General features: G+C 42.2%; 1 protein-coding gene across 2 annotated transcripts in view; it reads left to right on the forward strand.

Annotated features, from left to right (window-relative positions):
* RPA3 (replication protein A3) overlaps window positions 1–21,890 on the forward strand; it is a 29,549-nt gene that overhangs the window by 5,479 nt on the left and 2,180 nt on the right. For both annotated transcript variants that reach the window (XM_085851672.1, XM_085851671.1), the window contains exons 2-3: window positions 10,118–10,192; window positions 21,414–21,522. In XM_085851672.1, the coding sequence (XP_085707798.1) occupies window positions 10,118–10,192; window positions 21,414–21,522 (184 nt within the window). The remainder of the gene's footprint in view (window positions 1–10,117; window positions 10,193–21,413; window positions 21,523–21,890) is intronic.

The raw sequence follows: 21,890 nt of genomic DNA on the forward strand, positions 1-21,890 counted from the left end.
TCCATGCTCCTACAACTCAAAATAATCACTGCTTGGCATGTATGCTTCTGTAGATCTATTAGTCCGCGTTGCTTGAAATGTATACTCCTATAGTGCTAAAGCAATCATGGTGTGTAAGATGGGCCCCGAGTTACATTTTAAAGGTGGGGAGAATGTGGTGAATTAACGTGAATCGAGGGACATGACGCGGGATCACATGTTGTGCGTCTCGCGTATAAGGGGATGTCTCTGCGGCACGAGTGATTGTCCCCGGGGCATTGCTATTGACATCGGCTGTCCACTTGATGCTCGTTAACTGAAGGTGCTCATTGACTGGTGAGAATGGAGATTATATCGAACTCCGTGCTTACGCGGATTTAGTCTGCAATGGTTAACTGCACATGTATACGTTACTGCTTATGTACTCCTAGCTGAACCTGTATTTCCTGGTGTGCCCACAGAAGCGGCTCCAATCAAATGGAATAAAGCCTAAACTCTGAAGGTTCATCTCTCGCTCTCATTTCAGCTTCAGACATGAAATCCTTCCTCTTCTCCAATGGCTTGATTTCCGATCATCAATTTGGTTTCAGACCAGGCCACTCTACCCTGTATATGCTGCTTCTGCTCTCCCAACAATGGATGGAGGTCCTCAATGCCATATATTGAAATCAGAGCCATATCCCTGGACATATCGTGTGCTTTTGACACGGTCTGGCACCCAGCCCTGCTCACCAAACTCTCTTCCCATGGTATCCAAGGCCATCTCCACTCAATGCTCGCAGACTTCCTCTCCTGTCGCAGTCAACATGTCGCCCTAAATGGAGTTCTCTCATTCCCTCTTCCTGTCCAGGCTAGAGTTCCTCAAGGCAGCGTTCTGGGCCCTGTTCTTTTTCTGGTTTTTATCAACAATCTGTCCGACTCTCTGGAATATCCTCTTTATCCCTTTGCTGATGACCCCACCCTCTGTCATACCATCTGTCATCTGTCAGACCGACAACCTGCAGCTTCTTCACTCTCTGCAGATCTGGGTAAAATCACAAACTGGTCTAACATGTGGAACATATCTTTCATTCCTGATAAATCTCACACTCACTATGTCTCTCCGAAAGGACCGTTTAGAACCCCCCCCCAATCTACTTTCAAAACAATCCTCTGGAAGAAGTCCTTTCATTCAAGCTTCTGGGTCTCATATCACTATCTGCCATGATCTTTCCTGGGAAAGCCCCATTTCCAACCAAAGCCAGTCGCCGACTAGGAATCCTCCATCGTGCAAAGTCCTTCCTCGGCCCACCTGAGCTGCTGACCACATACAAAGCTTTCATCTGCAGCCTGATGGAGTACTGCTCTCCCCTCTTGGCTGGTGCTCCTGCCTCTCACCTTTCTCGGTTTCATGCTGTGGAAGCCAAGGCATTTCGGATCATTGGTATCTCACACAATGAGGTTGAGTCTTTGGGCCTCTCACTCTCTCACTGCAGGCAGGTCGGTGGTCTTTCTGTCTTCTTCCTTCTCCTCTCTGGTCTCATGCCCCCTGCTTTGTCTGTGATACGTCCCCACAATATTTCCACAGGGCGCTCAAGGTTTGCCAACAACCCCCTTCTGGTAAAATACCAAAATCACGAATCACTGCTCACCTTCACTCTTTCATTCCTCTTTTTTCCTGCCTTTGGAATAAACTCCCACACTCTCTCCAGGCCTTCAAAACAGCTGTTCACCACCACCTCTTATTTTCCCCCATCCAAAACCATGATCTTTTCTACCCCCGTTAATCCACCCCAAACCCACCTCCTTCAAATTCCCTGATTCCTTCCTGAAAGTCCCTGTAATGTCCATGTTGTATACCCCGTGTTCCCCGCCCCATCCCTCTCCCTTCCACAGATCTCCTAATGTCTCTGTTCCCCACTGTTTTGTCCTTCCCTCTCCCGCCCCTCTTGCCTCATGCCCCTCCTTGCTGTGCATTGTGGGTTTGCTTTCATACGAGCCTCGACAATGTATACAGACAAAGAGACAGACAGAAAGGGGTGAAAACATAACCTCCTTCACCTTTGGTGGCGAAGGTAACAAATTCTCCAATGTGCATAATTGCCGGGGTGCCTTTGGCGCCTGGCGATGTTGCTGTGCAGCACATTGAGATGGAATTGGGAGGGAGATGTGTGCGATAATTGCATAATTAAAATAAATAATCATTGTAAAATAATTAATTTCTTAATCAATTGGCTAATAGCACACCAAAACCACCACTATTTCATCCGAACCTATAACTTTTTGAAAATTAAGTAAGTAATCGAAAAATGAAGAATTGATTGATTAATAAATCAAAATACCCTTTATAGCCAAATCACTTGTTCACTGTCGTGCCCAAATATCAGCTTCCGAGCTCAAAAGGTGCCTGAGATATTGCCCAGTTGAGAAAGAAAATATATAAGGGATTAATAAATCGATAATGATGAAGTAATAAAGCAATTAATTGATTAATCAAAAAATAAACATTTTTTTTTTTGTTAAAGCACATCTTCACTTTTGTCCTCAAATTTCAGTTTCCTAACTCAAAGGATGGCTGAGATATCACCCGGACAAACAAACAAACAAATAAACCAATGTCACCCGCAGGGTGACCTGTATCTTGCCAAAAGGTGACTACGTGTGACTTCTTTAAGGTCACATTGAGGTGAACAGAGCTGCTATCCACCAGGAGCGACTCCTTGAATATCTGCCTACGAGAGATTCCGATGAGAATCGTTCTACAGAGTAACCATGAAAAATATGCTTTTGCTTCATAACGTCACCAAATGACGTCATAATGTCTCAAGCTTGATATATCTAGAAAGCACTCATCGAGGTGTTAAATTTGAGGTACTACACGATATGGTTCCTAAAACTTGAAAATTTGACCTTGGGGTCAAATATGTTTGACCTCAGGCGCTAACCATGAAGGTCAAGGCCAATCGCCACCAAAAATTAATCAGCTGAGCGCCAGACCATGAACTATATTCCCATGAAGTTTGAAGACGATCCGATCAAAATTACTCAAAAAATAAGGGTTTCATCGACTCCCCTGATTTGCGACAAAGTAACCTTGACCTTTGACCTTGACCTTCAAATTTTTATACGCTGAAAGGAACCTCTATAGGCCTCTGATATGCGAAGTTACAAAAATTTCCAATGACAAATGTGCTCTGCAGAGTGATTTATACGTGATTACAGACCAAAAAAAACAAACAAACATATGAAGGTCAAGGCCAATCACCACCAAAAATTAATCAGCTGAGCGCCAGACCATGAACTATATTCCCATGAAGTTTGAAGACTATCCGATCAAAATTACTGAAAAAATAAGGGTTTCGTCGACTCCCCTGATTTGCGACAGTGACCTTGACCTTCAAAATTTTGTGCACTGAAAGGGACCTCTATAGGCCTCTGATATGCGAAGTTACAAAAATTTCCGATGATAACTGGGCTCTGCAGAATTTTTTTATACGTGATTACAGACAAACAAACAAACAAAAAATAATAATAAAAAAATAAAAAAAAACATACAAGCTGACTAACATATCTTGCAAAAACTTTGTTTTGGCAAGATAACAAACAAGAATAAGACGTCGTGCAGAGCACGATATTTGTAAGATCCATAAACAAATTTGACCTCAACAATAAGTTATGGTTGAATTCAATGACCAAATCTTCAAATTTCAAGTCAATCGGATGAAAATTGATAATTTTAGAAGTGTGGCCTCTGTTGTCCTTTTAGTCGATGTTGACCTCCAAAATAATTGGCTGATTGAATTCAGTGACTTGAAATATTCATCTTCTTCGAATTTCAAGTCAATCGGATGAAAATTGAGGATTTTATAAATCCCACCTAAGTTGCTGACCTTTGGCCTATGTTGACTTTTTGACCTCAAAAACAATAGGCTTCTTCCTTGTGACAAACTCTACCAGATGGTGAAGTTTTGTGAAGATTGGTTTAAAATTGTGACCTGTAGGCGACAGACAGACAGACAGACAGAATAACAAAATGGATGAACCAATATACAGTCATGCGCCGCTTAACGACGTTCCGGGCAACGACGGATCGCATATACGACAGGTCGGCCAGCTCTGAAAAAAAAAAAAAAAAAAAAATGAAAAAAAATATGTAGCTGAAAAATTCCTATCACCGAGTGATGTAGCCTCGTATAAAAATAGCACATACAATTATGTACACTCTACAGAACATAATACCTCATAATGATAATAAACAACGACAGTGTGGCCCTGTTATAATGCGATCGTTGAGGTCCAAAAAATGTCATCGCGAAAAAAGCAGGGTCGTGCTAAATCGGGATTCAAGGAAATCGGCTTTCAAACTGAAGCAGTTTCCACGTTTACCTTCTAGCAAGTAAATTACCTTTGAATTGAAGAATTCCACGAATAAATCGTTGTTGTTCGTCAATTAAAACTAATTTATTTTCAGTGAAGCTTTTTATGTTGTTAAAACAATCGCACTGTTCCGAAAATATATATATATCACAATTGACAGGTGCTCGTTTATTCATTTGTAAATCATAACATCGATGCAATGATTACGTATTTATAAAATCCAAACGCTATTTATTCAACTTTCTATAATCGATGCGAGAGGAGGTTGTAAGCTGCTGCTAACCACACTGATGGCCGTCATGAACTGCACAAAGGTAAATCTAACGTGTGTTCTGTCTTTTGGATGTGTGTTACAATTGCCGACAGTATTCAGTACAGTAACATGCTGTACAGGTTTGTATCCGAGGAGCAATAGGCTACAGCATATAGCTTAGGTGTCTATGTTTGTGTAAGTACGATGTTCGAAAACGAAAATGAAAAAAAAAATAATGTTCGCACAACGACGACGTCGCTTAACGATGCGTTTCTCAGAACATAACCCCGTCGTTAAGTGGTGCATGACTGTACTGTTGCGAATTTGCGCCCGCCGGCGTGCGATCGGCCACGTAACTCGAATCGCGACTGCGTCGCCCACTGGACGGACTATTTAGTCGTGACCCTCCTGGGACTACGGCCAGAAACCAGTCACGGGTGGGGGCTTAACCCCACCACCACCCAGTCCGCAGTCTACTCGCTCGAAATAGGGTGAATCGCCGAATGTCGATATACCTAAGTACCCGCGCGGGTAATCTGCCGAGGGATGGGACCACGCCACAGGCCGACTCCAGACACGAACCGCTTAAGCGGTTCGTTCCGTATTACAGGGATATTCGAGCAGAGTTATCGTCAGCCTTGATGGTTTTGATTAATTACCGGGTGTTTTAAACCCACTATCAATCCCTTACGTGATGCAAAATGGAGCTTTCAATAAGGGGAGAAAAGACGCAACGAAACGGGAAACAGTTCACACAATGCACATTTATTTCACACACAGACAAGCACCTATTCACAGCCATACAGCAATGCACATATAAAAGCAAGGACACAATGCAGAGCTACAACCGAATATAATTATTACAACACTTAAACAGTTCCACTTTTCAAGACTGGTGCCACACACACACATTTACACAAACCCCAAAGAAATGGAAGTCGCAACTTCCCTGAGCGCGTCGAGTCCTTGGCGACCGTAACTCCGAGTACCTCCGGCATGGTCCGCGAGCTCGTGCCGCGTGTCGCTCGTGTGGTCCGCTCGAGAGCTCGGACGAACGAACAGAACCTCTGACCAGGGACGATCACCACAACTCTCCACAATTCCCCTTCAGGGACAAGGGAACAGGAAAGGGAACGACGTTCTCGTCGACCTTCACGTCCACCCACGCCTTTTGTCAATCGCTTGAACGAACCAAGAGCCTCCTCGCACATGAGCCTCTCCACGCCCATGCCTTTTGTAGGGGCTGGCTCCGCCCCGTTGCCCCACCCCATTTCTGTCTCCACCTCCCTTCGAGGCGTTTCCAGAAAGCTCTTGAAGGGGGCGTGCCCCCACTCCGACCGCCTCACGCCGTGCATCCACCAATCGGGAGCGAGCTGCCGCACCCCTCCCCTTCACACCAAGCGTGGTGGGGGGGGGGATTCAGGCGGAAGCATCAGGCGGGGAAATTAGGCGGGAAAACCCCACAGGCATTGTTGGTTTTTGTTCTTGCACGCGCCCGCACGGTGCTCGTTGAATGGCGAGTGGCGAAGATGTGGTAGCGTAGTTGTGGAAGGTGGCGTCATGTAGTGAATGGCGTGATCGTGAGATGTTGGTTGTGGTGATGTTCGTTGTTGTTCTTGCACCAAATTAACAATAGCCAAAGAAAAACAGCTAACTGAAGCGTCGCAGCCCGAATGGATCACATATATTCCCTCTATACAACGGGTTTGGGCTAACTACACATGAACTTACCGATATATCTCACCTGAGGACCCTTTATGGTGTAATGCGAATTTCCACAACCGTAACAATACTTTAAAAATGTTCGATTTTGAAAGTAATAATCAGAGTAAAAAATGAGTACTGCCTTCCTTGGTGCCTGTGAATGACGTCATGCATCGCCTGGACATGGAATTGGGACGGAGTGGTGCGCAATAAACAACAAACTGGAAACGAATGAAACTCGTGGGTTTGAAAGGTGGTTCTTCATTTTTGACAGACTCATAGAAAGAAGGCCACACCAAATATTGAAGCGGTTTGCACCATTTAAAAATCCGTATCTTTGTGTACGACTCTTGCACCATTCTTTGAATCGATCATTTTCCCAATGTCGATATGCTGTTTTTAGCTCACCTATTCGAAGAACAGAGAGCTTTTGCGATACCCCTGGTGTGAGCGTCATCGTGAGCGTGAAAATGTTAAAGTTTTGGTGCGTTATTTAGAAGCTTGCCATTCATTTAATATGTGTACTAGGATGCTGATATTTGGCATGGAGGTTCCTTTGGCGGTATATTATTGATGTAGTGAAGTTGAAATTAAAAAAATAATTTCAAATGTTTTAAATTCTTGACCTGTTTTGAACTTAACTTTTTTGGAGCACATCAATGTTAAAGTTTTTGGTAAAAGTTATTTAGAAGCTTGCCATTCATTTAATATGTGTACTAGGATGCTGATATTTGGCATGGATGTTCCTTTGGGGTATACTCTTGGTGTAGTGAAGTTGAAATTAACAAATGATTTTAAATTAAAAAAAAAAATTCAACCTAAGATGGTGTCAAAGCCACCCAATGCTCGCCTGTTTATACTGGACGCTTGCCATTCATTTAATATGTGTACTAGGGATGCAATGAAGTCCAAATGAAATAAATTTTGTTGGTGCACCTTTTTCAGACTCAATATTTGTGAAGTCAAAACAGTACATATTACTTTTTCTTTTAGATGTATTTCTCATGGCAAGGCAAGTAGGTAATGTATTGTTGCATAATGTTGATAAATACCATTGCACATGCACTGTTATAATTGTGATGCCATCATAATTACAAATAAAAATGATACTGCATGGTAGTTCGACTTATTCATTAATAATGCTGCCACTGTAACATGATCTGCTCTCTGAATGTCACTTTCCATTTTCAGAATGGTATTAATAATATTTTTGCATTCTTCTAATCAATTCAATTACAATAAATTATCAAAAAAGTCATTTACTGAAAGTTTTTTGGTAAATTCATAGAATTTACATTTTTTGGACAGAAAGGCTAATTATCTGCCATGATCTTTCCTGGGATCTTTAATTTGTTAGGGTTAGGGTAGAGAAATTCGGTCAATCCATTCCGATGGATGGATGCCGCCTATCAGTGGGATACAAAATCGGGAGGCCACTGAAATTCACAAAGAAAAACAGCTACCTTCAGTATTTTTGGCACAAAATATTTTCTCTGTGTGTTTATTTGGTATTTGTGAATTTGTTATTTTTTTATTTCAGGGCAAAGAACCTGTTCATATCTTCTTGGAAATCAAGGAGCCCATTCATATAATGGAAAGAGGTTTTTTTGCAACATGTGTGGAAAAACGTACAAATCTCGAGTCAATTTTCAGACATTCGTGTTTGTACTGCGAAAAATGTAGCACTTCATTCACCAGGAGTGAAAACTTAAACAAACACAACTGTTTGAAACAATCATTCAAATGTGACAAGTGTTTTAAAATATATGCGGGTGAAAAAACTTTAGCCAGCCATAAATGTATGTTTTGTGTTTTTTGCCAGAAAAAGTTTAGTACATTTCAGAGAAAAGTTTCCCATATTTGTTCAAAAAAATCATTGGAAATATCAGAACGTCATACAAAATCATCCAGAAACACAGAACCTGAGAACTTAGAAAATGCAGAACATGAGACAAAAAACTTGAAAAACACAGATCATGATAGAAAACTGTTTGGAAAAACAGAACATGAGAGGAAATCAATGGGAAACACAGATAATGAGCAACTGAAAGAAAAACAGCCAGTTAAAAAAATCTTGGAATGATCAAAGTTTCAAAGGCAAAATTTCAACTTCAAATCCATTATGTACGCAACAAACAGACTGCAGTATCACTCAAGTATCTTTTGAGCCCTTTAAGTTCAGACCAATAGACTTTACTTGGCAACTTTCAAAATGTTTACAACTGAATCTGTCTTTAATTCATGGACATCAATCAATACACTCAAGTTTACCAATCACGAAACCAGGTGTTATTAAGAGCATAATTGGTGATGGGAATTGTTTTTTTTCCATCGCTTGTTTCCTTTTTATGTTTTTATCTACCACACTTTTTTACTGATTACAATATAAAAATACATATATTGCTTTAAAATTATTTGGATCAGACTTCACTGCAATGCTTTATAAAAAATATTATTAGACTAGTCTTTTAAAAACGATAAATATATAAACAGGCGAGTATTGGGTGGCTTTGACACCAAATCTCTGGTTCAATTAAATGTCATAAAAAAAATTATTTATGATTTTTGGACTTATTTTGGGAGACTGGAACGTATCTCATTGACTTGCATATTATAAACTGTTCACCATTCGCGATTTCGCTGTTCACAGAAGTTTAGAGGAACGTAACCCCAGTGGACGGCGAGAGTGTACGTAACCCCTGCTTAAAGCTCTGGAATTAATAATGAAATCGAACATCCGAAGGAAGACAGTTCCACAAATTGGAGGAGACGGAAAACTGTTGAGGTGTGAAGTCAGCCTCGACTTTGGAAGTTTAACCAGGAGGTGTTTTCAGTCTGAGATACATTTGTTTACCTAGTATCCTGGTGTTGGCGCAGTGGTTAGGGCAGCGGCCTGGGATCCAAAAGGTCCTGAGTTCAAGCCCCGTTGGGCCACTGAATTAATACACCAGGGGGTTGACTCAGCCTGTCATCCTTCCGAGGTCGGCGAAATGAGTACCAGTATACTGGGCCGGTGTATACCCCGGTTAAAATAGGTGTACCATATCCCTGTGTCATAAGAGGCGACCAGGGTTGCGTCAGGAAGGGCATCCGGCGTAAAACATGTGCCAAATCACTATGCGGATCATACGGATGATCCGCTGTGGCGACCCCTATTGGGAGCAGCCGAAAGAAGAAGAAGAAGATACATTTGTTTACCTTGTGTATACGATGGATCTCATCTTGAGCGTCCACCTCTCCTTTTCAACCACATGTTTTATGTACGGATGTACTTTTCTTTGATGTGAACAGCCATGAAATTTGGTCAATGTTACTACCATTAACAAAAACTAATTTGGTTGATGATGTAACCACAAGTTTTGGAAAACCACTTACCTCGTAGCCTCGATACTAGTTTTGTGAAATTTGTTTTTAATTTTGGTACATACTCCGTCCGCTTGGGTCATGGATATGGCTGTGTCAGAGCTTGCATACATTTTCATCTCTCTCCGGTAATAATGTGCTGCAAGTTGTTTTATTTGGTGTCTGTGCTTTAATTCTTCCAGAAAATAAATTGCTGACCTACGAGCTGTAAAGTTGCCTCATTGCAGGCCATCAAGCTATGCACTACTCGGTTCTGTCCAAAAATTTTCTCGATTGTCCGAAATTTGTGGCAACCTTTAGGATTTGTTCCAATTTGAGCTCTGACTGGCCCATTTGAAACTGAAACGGATTAATCTATGCTTTTGTTTCAAATTCAAACAAGAGGAAATTGGCCAGATCCCTCTGATTCAAACTTTTTGCTCCTTGTTTGTCGAGCTCTGTCACGGTTCGCTCTTGCCGCAGGTGCAGCCATCTGGGAAGAGTTTCATAATGAGCGACGGTGAAGGCAAGCAGGTGACTGTGGAGATGCAGATGCCGGTAAGAGGTTGTTGTTTTTATCTCCACCACTGAAGGTGGATGGAGGTTATGTTTTCACCTCTGTCTGTTTGTCTGTGAGCAGGATATCTCAAAATGTTGTGGACGATTATGACAAAAATTGGATGAGTTGGTTTGGTGACCAGAAGAAGGCAATTGGATTTTGGTTCTTGGTGACCACATCTGCACTTTAAGTGAACAAAATGAACATCAAATGTCTGCACGGCAGTCATGACTTCTGTCATGGTGGGAATGTCTATCCAGGGTCTGTTTTCCGACTTTGAACAAGACGCCATCGAGGTGTTGGCAGGTGGGTTGTGCAATGCTTTTACAATGTTGGTGAAACTTTGTGACTGCTTAACTGAATTAAACAGCTGCTGATTTTCTCTGTTGAGATCACAGCAGTCAACAATGGCACAGGGTAGTGTCATGCTGAGTGCTTGACAGCGGACATAAAATGGCCACCCCCCCCCCCCGGAAGTTGGTCCTCCCCCAAAAATATAAACAAGTACAGGTACATTCAAAGTACACCGCCCCCATGCCAAATAAATAAATAACAAATCCTCCAGCGCCCAGTGATGCTGCCTTCCAGCACATGGAGACAGAATTAGGAGCAAGTGGTGTACAATATAATTGATTGATTGATTGAGTTGCAAAATTAAAATAAATAAATAATAATCGTAAAATAATTAATTTCTTGATCAATTGTCTAATTGCATACCTAAACCACCACTGTCTCATCCGAATCTGTAACTTTTTGAAAATTAAGTAATTAATCGAAAAATTAAATAATTAATTGATTAATCATCTAACTAATAAATGAGGAAATGTGTGTGTGTTTGGGAAGCCTTGAAGACTACATACATATTAATCACATCCTGTATGAACATTAAGACCCAAAAGACCCTGAAGACCCAAAAGTCACCGAAGACTGAAAAAGACCCTGAAGACCCAAAAGTCACGGAAGACTTAAAAAGACCCAAAATACCCCAAAGATGCAAAAGGCACCAAAGACCCTGAAACTCAAAAGGCACCAAAAACCAAAAAGACCCTGCAGACCCTGAAGACCCCAAAGACTCTTTTGACACTGAAGATCCAAAAGGCCCAAAAGACCATGAAGACCCAAAAGGCACCAAAGACTCAAAAAGACCCTAAAACCTAAAAGACCCTGCAGACCCTGAAGACCCCAAAGACTCTAGACCAGGGGTCGGGAACGTTTTTGACTCAGAGAGCCATTAAAGCAAAATATTTGGAAATCTATTTCAGTGAGAGCCATATAATATATTTTAAGACTGAATTCAACTAAATGTGAGTATAATAAGCCTCTGAATTTATTCTTTTAAATAATGTTGTTATAATACTCACCATTAATGGGACTTCTGGTGCTGCATGGATTTGCTGATGGCTTTGTAGTCTGGTTGGTACTTGGTGAGGTTAAGCTTCATGCAACCGTTGAGGCTTTCATCCGTTAGACGTGATCGTAGGTTGGACTTGATGTTTTTAAGATGTGAGAATGACTGCTCACATGCATACGTAGATCCAAACAAGGTCAATACAGCAATACTCACACGCTGCAGTGCGAGGTATGTGACAGGAAGCGCGTTCCAAGTTTTGATAATCAGCTGGTCTTCGGGTTGAAGTTTTTTCATTTCTGTCCACATGTGCTTGCTCGCCAACTCCGCTTTCTGTCGTGCGATTCTTTCCAAATCTTCATTCAGTGACTTGAACTTATTCACCCACATGTCTGAGGCCTTCAGGTCAGCCACTTCTGCTTCAAAATCTCTGACGGAGACACCAGGAATGTAACTCAGGTCGGCTGTGTTCAGTGAACACTCGTTTGGATGGGTGATGAACTTAAAAAGACGAGTGTGCTCACGAAATTCTCCAAAGCGTGCTTTGAATGACTGTAGGAGACTGGATGTGAAGCCAGCTAACTGGTGGAGATAAAAGTTTTGAGTGGGCTCACTTGCTGTGCATGCATCTTTAAATTGTCTCAGTTTTTCAAAATGTAGTAAACGACCTGTTTCAAGATCCATGATAAAGAGCTCCAGCTTGTTTTCAAAAGCAAACACGGCTTGTTGAAGGGATAACACTGTATTTCCAATGCCTTGCATTTTCACGTTGAGCTCGTTCAGATGTTCAGTCATATCCACGAGATAGTAAAACTTGAGGAGCCACTCAGTTTCGGCTAGATCAGGATGCTCAATCCCTTTCATTTCAAGGAAAGTCCAGATTTCGTTCAGGCAAGCCGCAAAACGGCAAAGCACCTTCCCTCTTGACAATCAACGCACATTGCTGTGCAAAAGCAGACCGTGATAGTTATTTCCAACTTCATCCAGCAGTGTTTTAAACTGGCGAGCATTTAAGGCTCGGGCAACAATAAAGTTGATCACACGAATGACCAGCGACATCACTTCGCCAAGCTGCCCATCACACATCTGAGCACAAAGTGCCTCCTGGTGTAGAATGCAATGGAAACTTAGGATGGGTCTATTTTCATGTTCACGGAGAAGCGCCACAAATCCTTTGTTTTTCCCCACCATACACGGAGCACCATCAGTACACACTGAGATAAGTTTATCCATTCGTAGATTTTTTTCTTGAGCGAACTCCATGAAAGACTTGAATAAATACTCACCTCTTGTGGACCCTTTTATTGGCAGAACAGCAAGACTTTCTTCGCGCAGTGTATCACCAGCAGCATATCTTGCAATCGCACTGAACTGCGACAAATGGCTTACATCTGTTGACTCATCCAAAGCCAGGGAAAAGAACGGCGCTGTATTTATGTCCTTCACTTGCGTTTCCTCTACTTGGTTTGCCATCATGATGGTACGATCATGAACAGTTCTTGCCGACAGAGGCATGTCTTGTATCCGTTTGATTATCTTGTCTTTGTTCAGAAGATCATCAAAAAGTTCATTGGCGACATCCAGCATGAACGTTTTTGCATACTCGCCATCTGTGAATGGTTTTCCGTTCCTCACTATTGCTAAAGATCCAGCAAAGCTGGCGGAATTATAGTCACCTTGCCGGGTCCATACGCGGAGTAGCTGCTGGCTGGCTTGCACCCTGCTCAGTAGCTCTTGGCACGCTTTCTTTCTGCTGTCTCCCACAGGGTATTTTGATGCAAAGGTAGCATGGCGCGTGTCGAAGTGCCGCTTTATATTCGACCGTTTCATCGATGCAATTTTGTCATTGCAAATTAGACACACCACAGAACCTGCTCTCTCCACAAAGGCGAATTCTTCGGCCCATTCGTCCTGAAATGTACGATACTCCTCATCTTTTTTTTTTCGCCATCTTCTTCGTCGAAGGGTTAGCTTTGAGCAAATGAGAGAGAGGGAGATGTTGACCCAAGTGAGTCTGGCTGGCCTGCGCACGGGCTGACATACTCGAGAGGTGCGGCGCGGCCGGCCGACTCTGGGATGCTGTCGCCTCAGCGGTGGCGCGTGATTGGTCGAGATGAATTCCGTGACGCGTCTCGGTGGCGGCATGTCATTGGAGGAACCGAAATCACGAGTCGCCTCAGCGGTGGCGCGTGATTGGTCGAGATGAATTCCGTGACGCGCCCCCGGCGGCGGCACGTCATTGGAGGAACCGAAATCACGAGTCGCCTCAGCAGTGGCGCGTGATTGGTCGAGATGAATTCCGTGACGCGTCTCGGCGGCGGCACGTCATTGGAGGAACCGAAATCACGAGTCGCCTCAGCGGTGGCGCGTGATTGGTCGAGATGAATTCCGTGACGCGTCTCGGCGGCGGCACGTCATTGGAGGAACCGAAATCACTACTCGCGTCGGCCGCATGACTGGACGAAACAAAAACCGCTTCAGACAATTCGGAGGTGTTTTTTCTTCTCTCCTTCTGCCAAGTTCAACCCTGCACGTGAATGAAGCACGACACCATTCAAACTATAGGTAAAGCTTCTGCGAGAAATATTGGGCTTTCCAAGTTTCAAGCTCCAATTTTATCTGCGAGCCAGATGCAATCATCAAAAGAGCCATACCTGGCTCGCGAGCCACACGTTCCCGACCCCTGCTTTAGACCCTGAAGACCTAAACCAAAAGACGCTTAAGACCCTTTAGACCGCTTAGACCTTAACACCATTTAGACCTCTTACACCCTTCAGACAGATGAGACAGCTTAGACCCTTGACCATTTAGACCACTTGAACCTTCTTATATCACAAATCAATTTCAAATAAATATATCACCAATATTACAAATAAATTTGTACAAAATAAATCTTTGTACAGTATTATGATTGGTGTAAATCATGCCAACACAGCAAATCTGTGACGTCAATCTCTTATCTGCAACGATGTGTGGAGAGGCGAGCTCAACGAGCCGATCCACGCTAGTTAAATGAAAATACCCTTTAGAGGAAAATCGCTTGTTAACTGTTGTGTCCAAATATCAGTTTCCTCACTGAAAAGGTGCCTTAGATATTGCCCAGATGAGAAATAAAATAAATAAAGAATTAATGAATCAATAATAAAGAAATTAATTAATCAATTAATTGATTTATCAAAAAAAAATACTGTTTTTGCCAAGGCACATCTTCACTTTTGTTGCCAAATTTCATATTTCTAGCTCAAAGGATGGCTGAGATATCGCCCGGACAAACAAACGGAGTAAAAACTGAGTACTCCCTTCCTTCAGCGCCCGGTGATGACGTCCTGTATCGCCTAGATATGGAATTGGGCAGGAGTGGTGTTCCAAAATTGGGCTCGGCAGGAATAATTGTGGTAGATCAAGTTGCCGGAGACTCGAGATTTATTCTTTTAGGCCTTATTAGCATTGATTTAATCAGAAAAGTTGATGCTGCACATGCTTGCCAATCAACTATTCGAGCTTATGATTAATCTGATATAAATTCGTTTTGAGATTTTGAACAGGGTGCATATTTGAAGTGCTTGGCTCCCTTTGTGCTCCATGTTACGCAAGGTGGCGCTTTTGCGGACGAGCTGTCACGTTCCTTCATGGACTTGTGGGTTTTCTGCTCTCATGTAGACCTACTTGTGAGTCGATAATTGGCTGTGAAATATTCACCTTGTGCACATTTCTGGCCTGCTTTCAAATGCACACTGTTAAAGCAAGGAAGATGGGTGGCTCTGCCAGCAGCTGACACTAATAAGATCCCTGTACGCTGTTCTTGAGGTGAAGACCATATCACCTCTTTGGCCGCTTTGCTCCCCCCACCACCCACTTTCCTCCCCAAGCCTTCAATCTGTTAAAAAAAATTGCATTAATAAATTCTTTGAGAAATGAATGAAACCATTTTGTAATCAGATGAGTTAATACTTTTTCTGTACAACAATGTATTGCATGTACTGAAGGGAAGGGGTTTGGGGGGTGGGGGTGGTAATTTACATTTGAGGGAAGGAACCACCAGATCAGCAATTTCTCATTCGGAGTTGAACCGAGATGAGACAATTTGATCACGGCGAGTATGCCATGTCGGAACTGGGGAAAAGTGAGGATAAAAGAGGAGATGGAGTATATTGGAGAAAGGGAATGGGAGGGGAAAAGGAATATCACATACATGCACTTTGGAGTCGGAGTCGGAAGAGTTGCAGACCAAAAATTCTCCAATTACCTCTGCGACCAAATGTGGACGAAGGTTATGTTTTCACCCCTCTCTGTTTGTCCTGTTTGTGAGAAGGATATCTAAAAAAAATAAGGACAAATGTGTCCAAGAGTCGCGTCATAAAGGTTTTGTCTTCACCAGAAGAAGAAGAAGAACAACAACAACAACAACAACAACAACAACAACAACGCGGAGCTCTCTTAGAGCCAGCGTTCGCAACGCGATGCCGCTAATAAAAAATAAAAAATAAATAAAAGATAAATATATAAATAACAACAACTTCTGATATTTCGTCACGTGCCTTGAAGGAGCCAATAGCGAGACCTGTCATGGAGGCTCCTGTTCATGACGAGAAAATCGTGTATTTACGAAATTACAACACATTAAATGGAATAATCTTTAAATAGTAACGTGAACTTTTCGAAACTTTAAAGCAAATGTCCGAATATATTTTAAAATTGATGATCGACGCTCTCAAAAGGCGCCCTCAATGCGAGGATGTGTACAGGTGTTTAGTATTTAAGGAGATCCGGATCCTGTATATAAAAGAGCCGAGTCCTAAAGGTTTTGTCTTCACCAGAAGAAGAAGAACAACAACGCGGAGCTCTCTTAGAGCCACGTTCGCTACGCGAGACGCGGCTAAAAAAGTTATGGATGGATTTGGAAGGAACTTGGTGGACAGGTTGGGTGTGTGACAAGGACCAATTGATTCGATTTTGGATCTGGATCCAATAATTTTTTTCAATGATTCGTCACTGTTGAGAGATGGGGCTCACTAATAACGATATATAGTACGATATTTCAAAATATTGTGGATTGATTTTGACAAAACTTGGTCGACGAGTTGAGTAGGTGACAAGAACAAGCTGATTAGATTTTGGTTCAGGTCCGGATCCAGATCCGGCCTATCGGTGGGATGCAAAACGTGAACTGTTCAGCCTGGCGGAGAGATGCTCTCGACCGAGTTCAGGCCTAACATTCTCTAATATATATTTTTTGGTGTTTGTCTGTCTGACTTCTGCAACTTTTCGTTATTATTTTTGTGTGTTTATTGCAAGCTCACTGATGTTCAGGTATCCTGATTACACACAAGAACAGAGAAACATATTTACTTTGAGGACAGATTTATGGTGAAAGGATCAATGTTTGCTGACTTAGAGTTCCCATTTTGGCACTTTGCTCATCCCAGGTTCAAATCTCAAATCTCAAATACAGTTGTTCAAATCCCATACAGCAAAATTCCTTTTAATTACCTTAAATTGATTTTTCAACATTAGCTTGGTGTAATCACAGAAAATCGGTTTAATTGCTTTTAAATTGTTGTGATTCATTTGTATTCCCTCTCATTGTATGTTATATTTGATTGAAATATGATGTTTGTTGCTTCACTTATTTAATTGAGTTTGTAATCTCACGAGTCTGAGGATCAGAGTAATTGTTTAATTTGGAACAATACATTTTGTATTCAAATTATGTTCGAAGCAGCAGATGGCAGAGAAGGAAAGGGGTGGGGTGGAAAGAAAGAGAGAGTTTGATTGATTGATTTGCAGAACTTGCTCATTCGGATGAATCCTCATGGGGGTCGGGGGAGGGGGGTAGGGGATAAATTGTAAATCAAAAGAGGTAGTGTTAACACAATATAGGTATTTAGTGAGAACTCATCTGGAATGTTGTGTACAGTTTTGATCACCACATCTGAAGAAGGACCTAGTTGCCAGAGAGAGAAAGTTCAGCATCGAGCGACTCGATTGATTTGGGCCGAGCTAGACGAAGCTATGAGGAGCAGCTGAAGGAGACAGGATTTTATACATTAGAAAGGAGGAGATTACGACGGGATTTGATTGAGATGTTAAAAGATGATGAAGGGTATATACAAAATAAATGGAGAAGAGTTTTTCTGCAGAAAAGACCAGTAACAGCACCAGGGGTGGCAATCATAGAGGAGAGTTAGGACATTGGGGATAGAGGGGTACATGGATATTGGCAGGGTTAGATGGCTCGGATATGATTGGGTGATTGTGATGTCTGTGAGACAGTCTCGTTAAGAGATAAATGTGCTGTCTTGAATCCCCCTTCCCCCAACAAATAAATACACAAGCCGGTAGGCGACAAGGGATTCGCTAGGATCGAAGTGCTGGATACGATGCTTTTCATTCTGACCGATCCACCGACGAAGATTCATTGCCAAGACGTATTGGTTCACATACAATTGTTCCTCTGCCTGGCAAGATTTTTCCTATTGCGTATTTTGCCAACTGGCACTCTTCATAAAAAATGACGGTAAATGGACACACTTTTTGAAGGACTACCATTTGAAAAATAAAACCTCAATCAAAAATCGGCTCGAGTAAAATTTTCTAAATATCTCGAAGTGTTTAATTCCGAAGTCTTGTTTCTCTACATTCACACCTGAAGGACAAGTATTGAAAATACTGTACGCGGTTTTTCAGCCGCTGCACAGCAACGGGTGGTTGCTGGGCAACAAATTCAAACGCGCACATTCCCAGTATATATTCCACCTGTTGACAAAGTTTCATCGAAATCGGTTCGCTGGTTCGTGCTGTGGAGCCTCGCGTTGCAGAGAGAGACACCACACACACACACACACACACACACACACACACACACACACACACACACACACACACACACACACACACACACACACACACACACACACACACACACACACACACACACACACACACACACACACACACACACACACACACACACACACACACACACACACACACACACACACACACACACACACACACACACACACACACACACACACACACACACACACACACACACGCGCACAGACGGAAAACCCGACAATAAGGGATATCTTGCATATATAGCGAATTCAATAATAAAAAAAGAAAAACGATGAAGCTGACCATGAATGAAGCCTCGGTCGACCCACGTGACTATGTGTTTCGTGATTACGTACTGTTTCACCATATGTCTATTAATTACATACTATTGAAACGTACCTCTTAAACCTTTAGTTCAGAGTTCCACCCTTTGGCCTTTTTTGAACCCTTTAGACCTCGTTCTATGCAGGTGTTCTTTGGTAATTGTTTTGCGTATTTCTTTGTGACATAATTGGTGGCCCTCTTCTACTCCAAGGTATTTGGATAATGCTTTGTCTTCCAGCTGCTGTATTGTTGTATTTCGGTTAATAACTTGTTTTTTTTTTTAATGTAGTCCATTTTAGTTTGTTTACCTTGCACGAATGTGCATTTGGCACATTTATCTAGGCCAAATTCCATTTGGATGTTGTCGGAGTACTGCTTCACTAATTTAAGTTATTCTGGGTGATTCCACCGTCGCTCATGTTACATTTATGGGATATGAGGCTACATCGGCCTCTCACAACTTATAAGTAATTGATCATTTCGAATCAAAACTGTCGTACGACAACTCAGGGATAAAGTCTACTCAATAATGCGAATAAATATTCAACCTGTGCATTCACCTTTTTAAGATCTGCACGTCATTGGTCGTCACTCACGTTACCAAAAAACAAACAAACAAAAATACAGTAATTATTTACGCTATTTTTCTGTCGAAGTCTCTTCAAACTGTAGTTCCTCACCACAGAAGTACCATTATTTTTGTTGGCATACAAGTAATGGCAAACCATCATTTTTTTTTTTTTAAATCAACACATAGTTTTGGCAGAAGAGGCAATTAATTAATTGGTGTGAGGTGCCGTCACTCATATTACGTCACTCACATTACTTCCTCTTTGCACTTTTTAACACAGGATAAAACTTTAAAATCGTAAGGCGCATAAGTTTATGACAACCATTCTTCAAATCAAGATGCCAAAGACAACATGAAGAAGCACACTTTTGTGTTATTCATGAAACTGCATATACCATATATGCATACGTAACTGTGGATACATTTTAACACATCAGCATTTTGAATGACAAACTTAATCTACTGGCATGTGGATGTAAAAATTATACAATGTGATGGCGAGAATCTGGTTATAAGATTTCAAAATTCGTAACAAGTTGTTAAATGGGGCATGAAAAACAATGAGGCACTTTAGCAATGCAAGCTCTTCTTAAATCGTGTCTAATGATTACCTTCATGAGATAAAGGGTACAAGATAACATCAGTCTTGCACTGGACGTAATCCAACTTTAAGAATGGTATTTTGTTGAATGCTCGAGCGTTGTGATTGTGGAGAGCATCTCATTGCCTCAGCCAGAAGATTGGAATTCCATCTGAGCCAGGGCTATTACAATTTTTTTTTTTTTTTTAAACTTCGAGATTACTTTCTTTCTGTGTGTATGTTTGATTGTTTGAATCAGTGGTGTTGATATAGCTCGGGCATGATGGGCCAAATGGGCTCCTCCTGCATTGGAGTTCCTGTATCCGAATGAGTGTCTGGAGGCATGTGCTGTTCTTTTGGAAAGGACACTAGTAACTTTATCATCGTCGTTACTCTTTCCAAGGGATTCTAGAAAATTCACATTTATGGAGCATGATACACCGAGAGAACGGATTTGGATTCAAGTAAGAGCTCATTGGTTGGCTCATAAAAGCATGAATTGCGTGGGAAATTGACTCAGTTATTGAGTGCCATAACAGTCCCCTGGCTTCAGGATAAAGGAAACTTTATCAGCACTGGTGCTATATTGGGGCAGATGTGGTTGAGATCATCGGGGGGCGGGGGAGGTTGCAGCTCTATGCAGAGTTGATGTGTAGTGGTAGTGGTAGAGGTAGCTGGAGCAACAGCTGGAACAGCTAGTATGGCACAGTTGGGTAGCAGTGCTTGTCAGAGCTCGAGCAGAGAGTTGGCTCTTAGGGCAGTGGCGAAGCACCAAACCACGGCCCAAGTTTGTAACATGCAAGCTCGCTGAACTGCACTGAGGTCACCGGGATAACGACTGAGACAGACACTGGCTGGGCTGTCTGTAGTCCACAGTTGCAGAGGATCATATTTTTAAATATTTGTAATTAGGTGAGTGTAATCGGCCGTCACTTGACACGGTTGAATGTGAGCAGAAATTTCGTCACTCGAGTCGTGTCGCATTGAGGGACACCGCTCTCTTGTCGTCGACTTCCCTTTGCCCAACAATGCACTAACATCCACCATGAGGTTGTAAAGTTGTTGCTGTGCCACGGTTGTGCGGTGCAACAGATCTGATGTCTGTGTCCGTTTAGCTTCCTATGCCGTTCAGGACGATTAGTTTGGCCATCTGTGCTGTACAGTCAGCTCCATGATCAGGGTGTTGCACCTGCTCTGTCGGCATGTTTCACGATGACAATTTCAAGGGCGTTCTTTGTCTCATAACTGTTTTTAATCCCGGTTTTTTTTAAAGTTTTGTTCTTTGTACATTGGTTACTAATATCTTGCTAAGTAATAGACACTGATGTATCCAAATATTCTTGTTAACATGAGATGTATGTTCAACCTCCTCCCTCTGCTGTGGACCACAGGTGTGAAATATCATGTGATGTAAAACGACCAAATGCTGCGGATGTACCAAACACCATTGATGCTTCGATGATTTTAATTTCTGTTTTTATTTTCTCCTCTCTCTCTACCCCACCCACCCCTTCTGCCCTTCTCCCATCCTTGGTGCCTTTTGGGGGTCCTTCACAGCTCAGCGAGATGTTGAGTGGTGTGGTTGAGGTCGTTGGCCGTGTATCGCACAGGAACAACTTACAATGTCAGAGCTACACCCAGTTCCCAGAGGATCGTGCTAACTTTGGTAAGGAAGGCAAGCTGTTTTTATTTATTTAATTACATTTTTATCATCATCGTTTTTAACCTTGACGCCTTGGTGCTCAACAATATACGAAGCATTTTATCAAGGCTGCCTGGCCATTTTTGTGGAATGTGGAATTGCCAGCAGAATGTGGGAATAATTCATGATTCTCGTACATGCAACTCGTGTCAGTTTTCATGAACAACCTTTCAAATGAACTCGGCCCGTCGAGTTCCTGGTTTGCCTTTTGTTTCCAAATGATTCCGAGGACCAACAGAATTTGTGGATTATGCAAACAATTTCGCTCCTTCAAGAAGCAGAAAACAAATGCTGTTGTGGAGTTGAACTTCAAACCTTAACCCCAATGCGAG

The sequence above is a fragment of the Eptatretus burgeri genome, chromosome 13, assembly GCF_056783735.1.
Source record: "Eptatretus burgeri isolate ZD-2024b chromosome 13, Ebu_testis_v1, whole genome shotgun sequence".
NCBI classification, from domain to species: domain Eukaryota; kingdom Metazoa; phylum Chordata; class Myxini; order Myxiniformes; family Myxinidae; genus Eptatretus; species Eptatretus burgeri.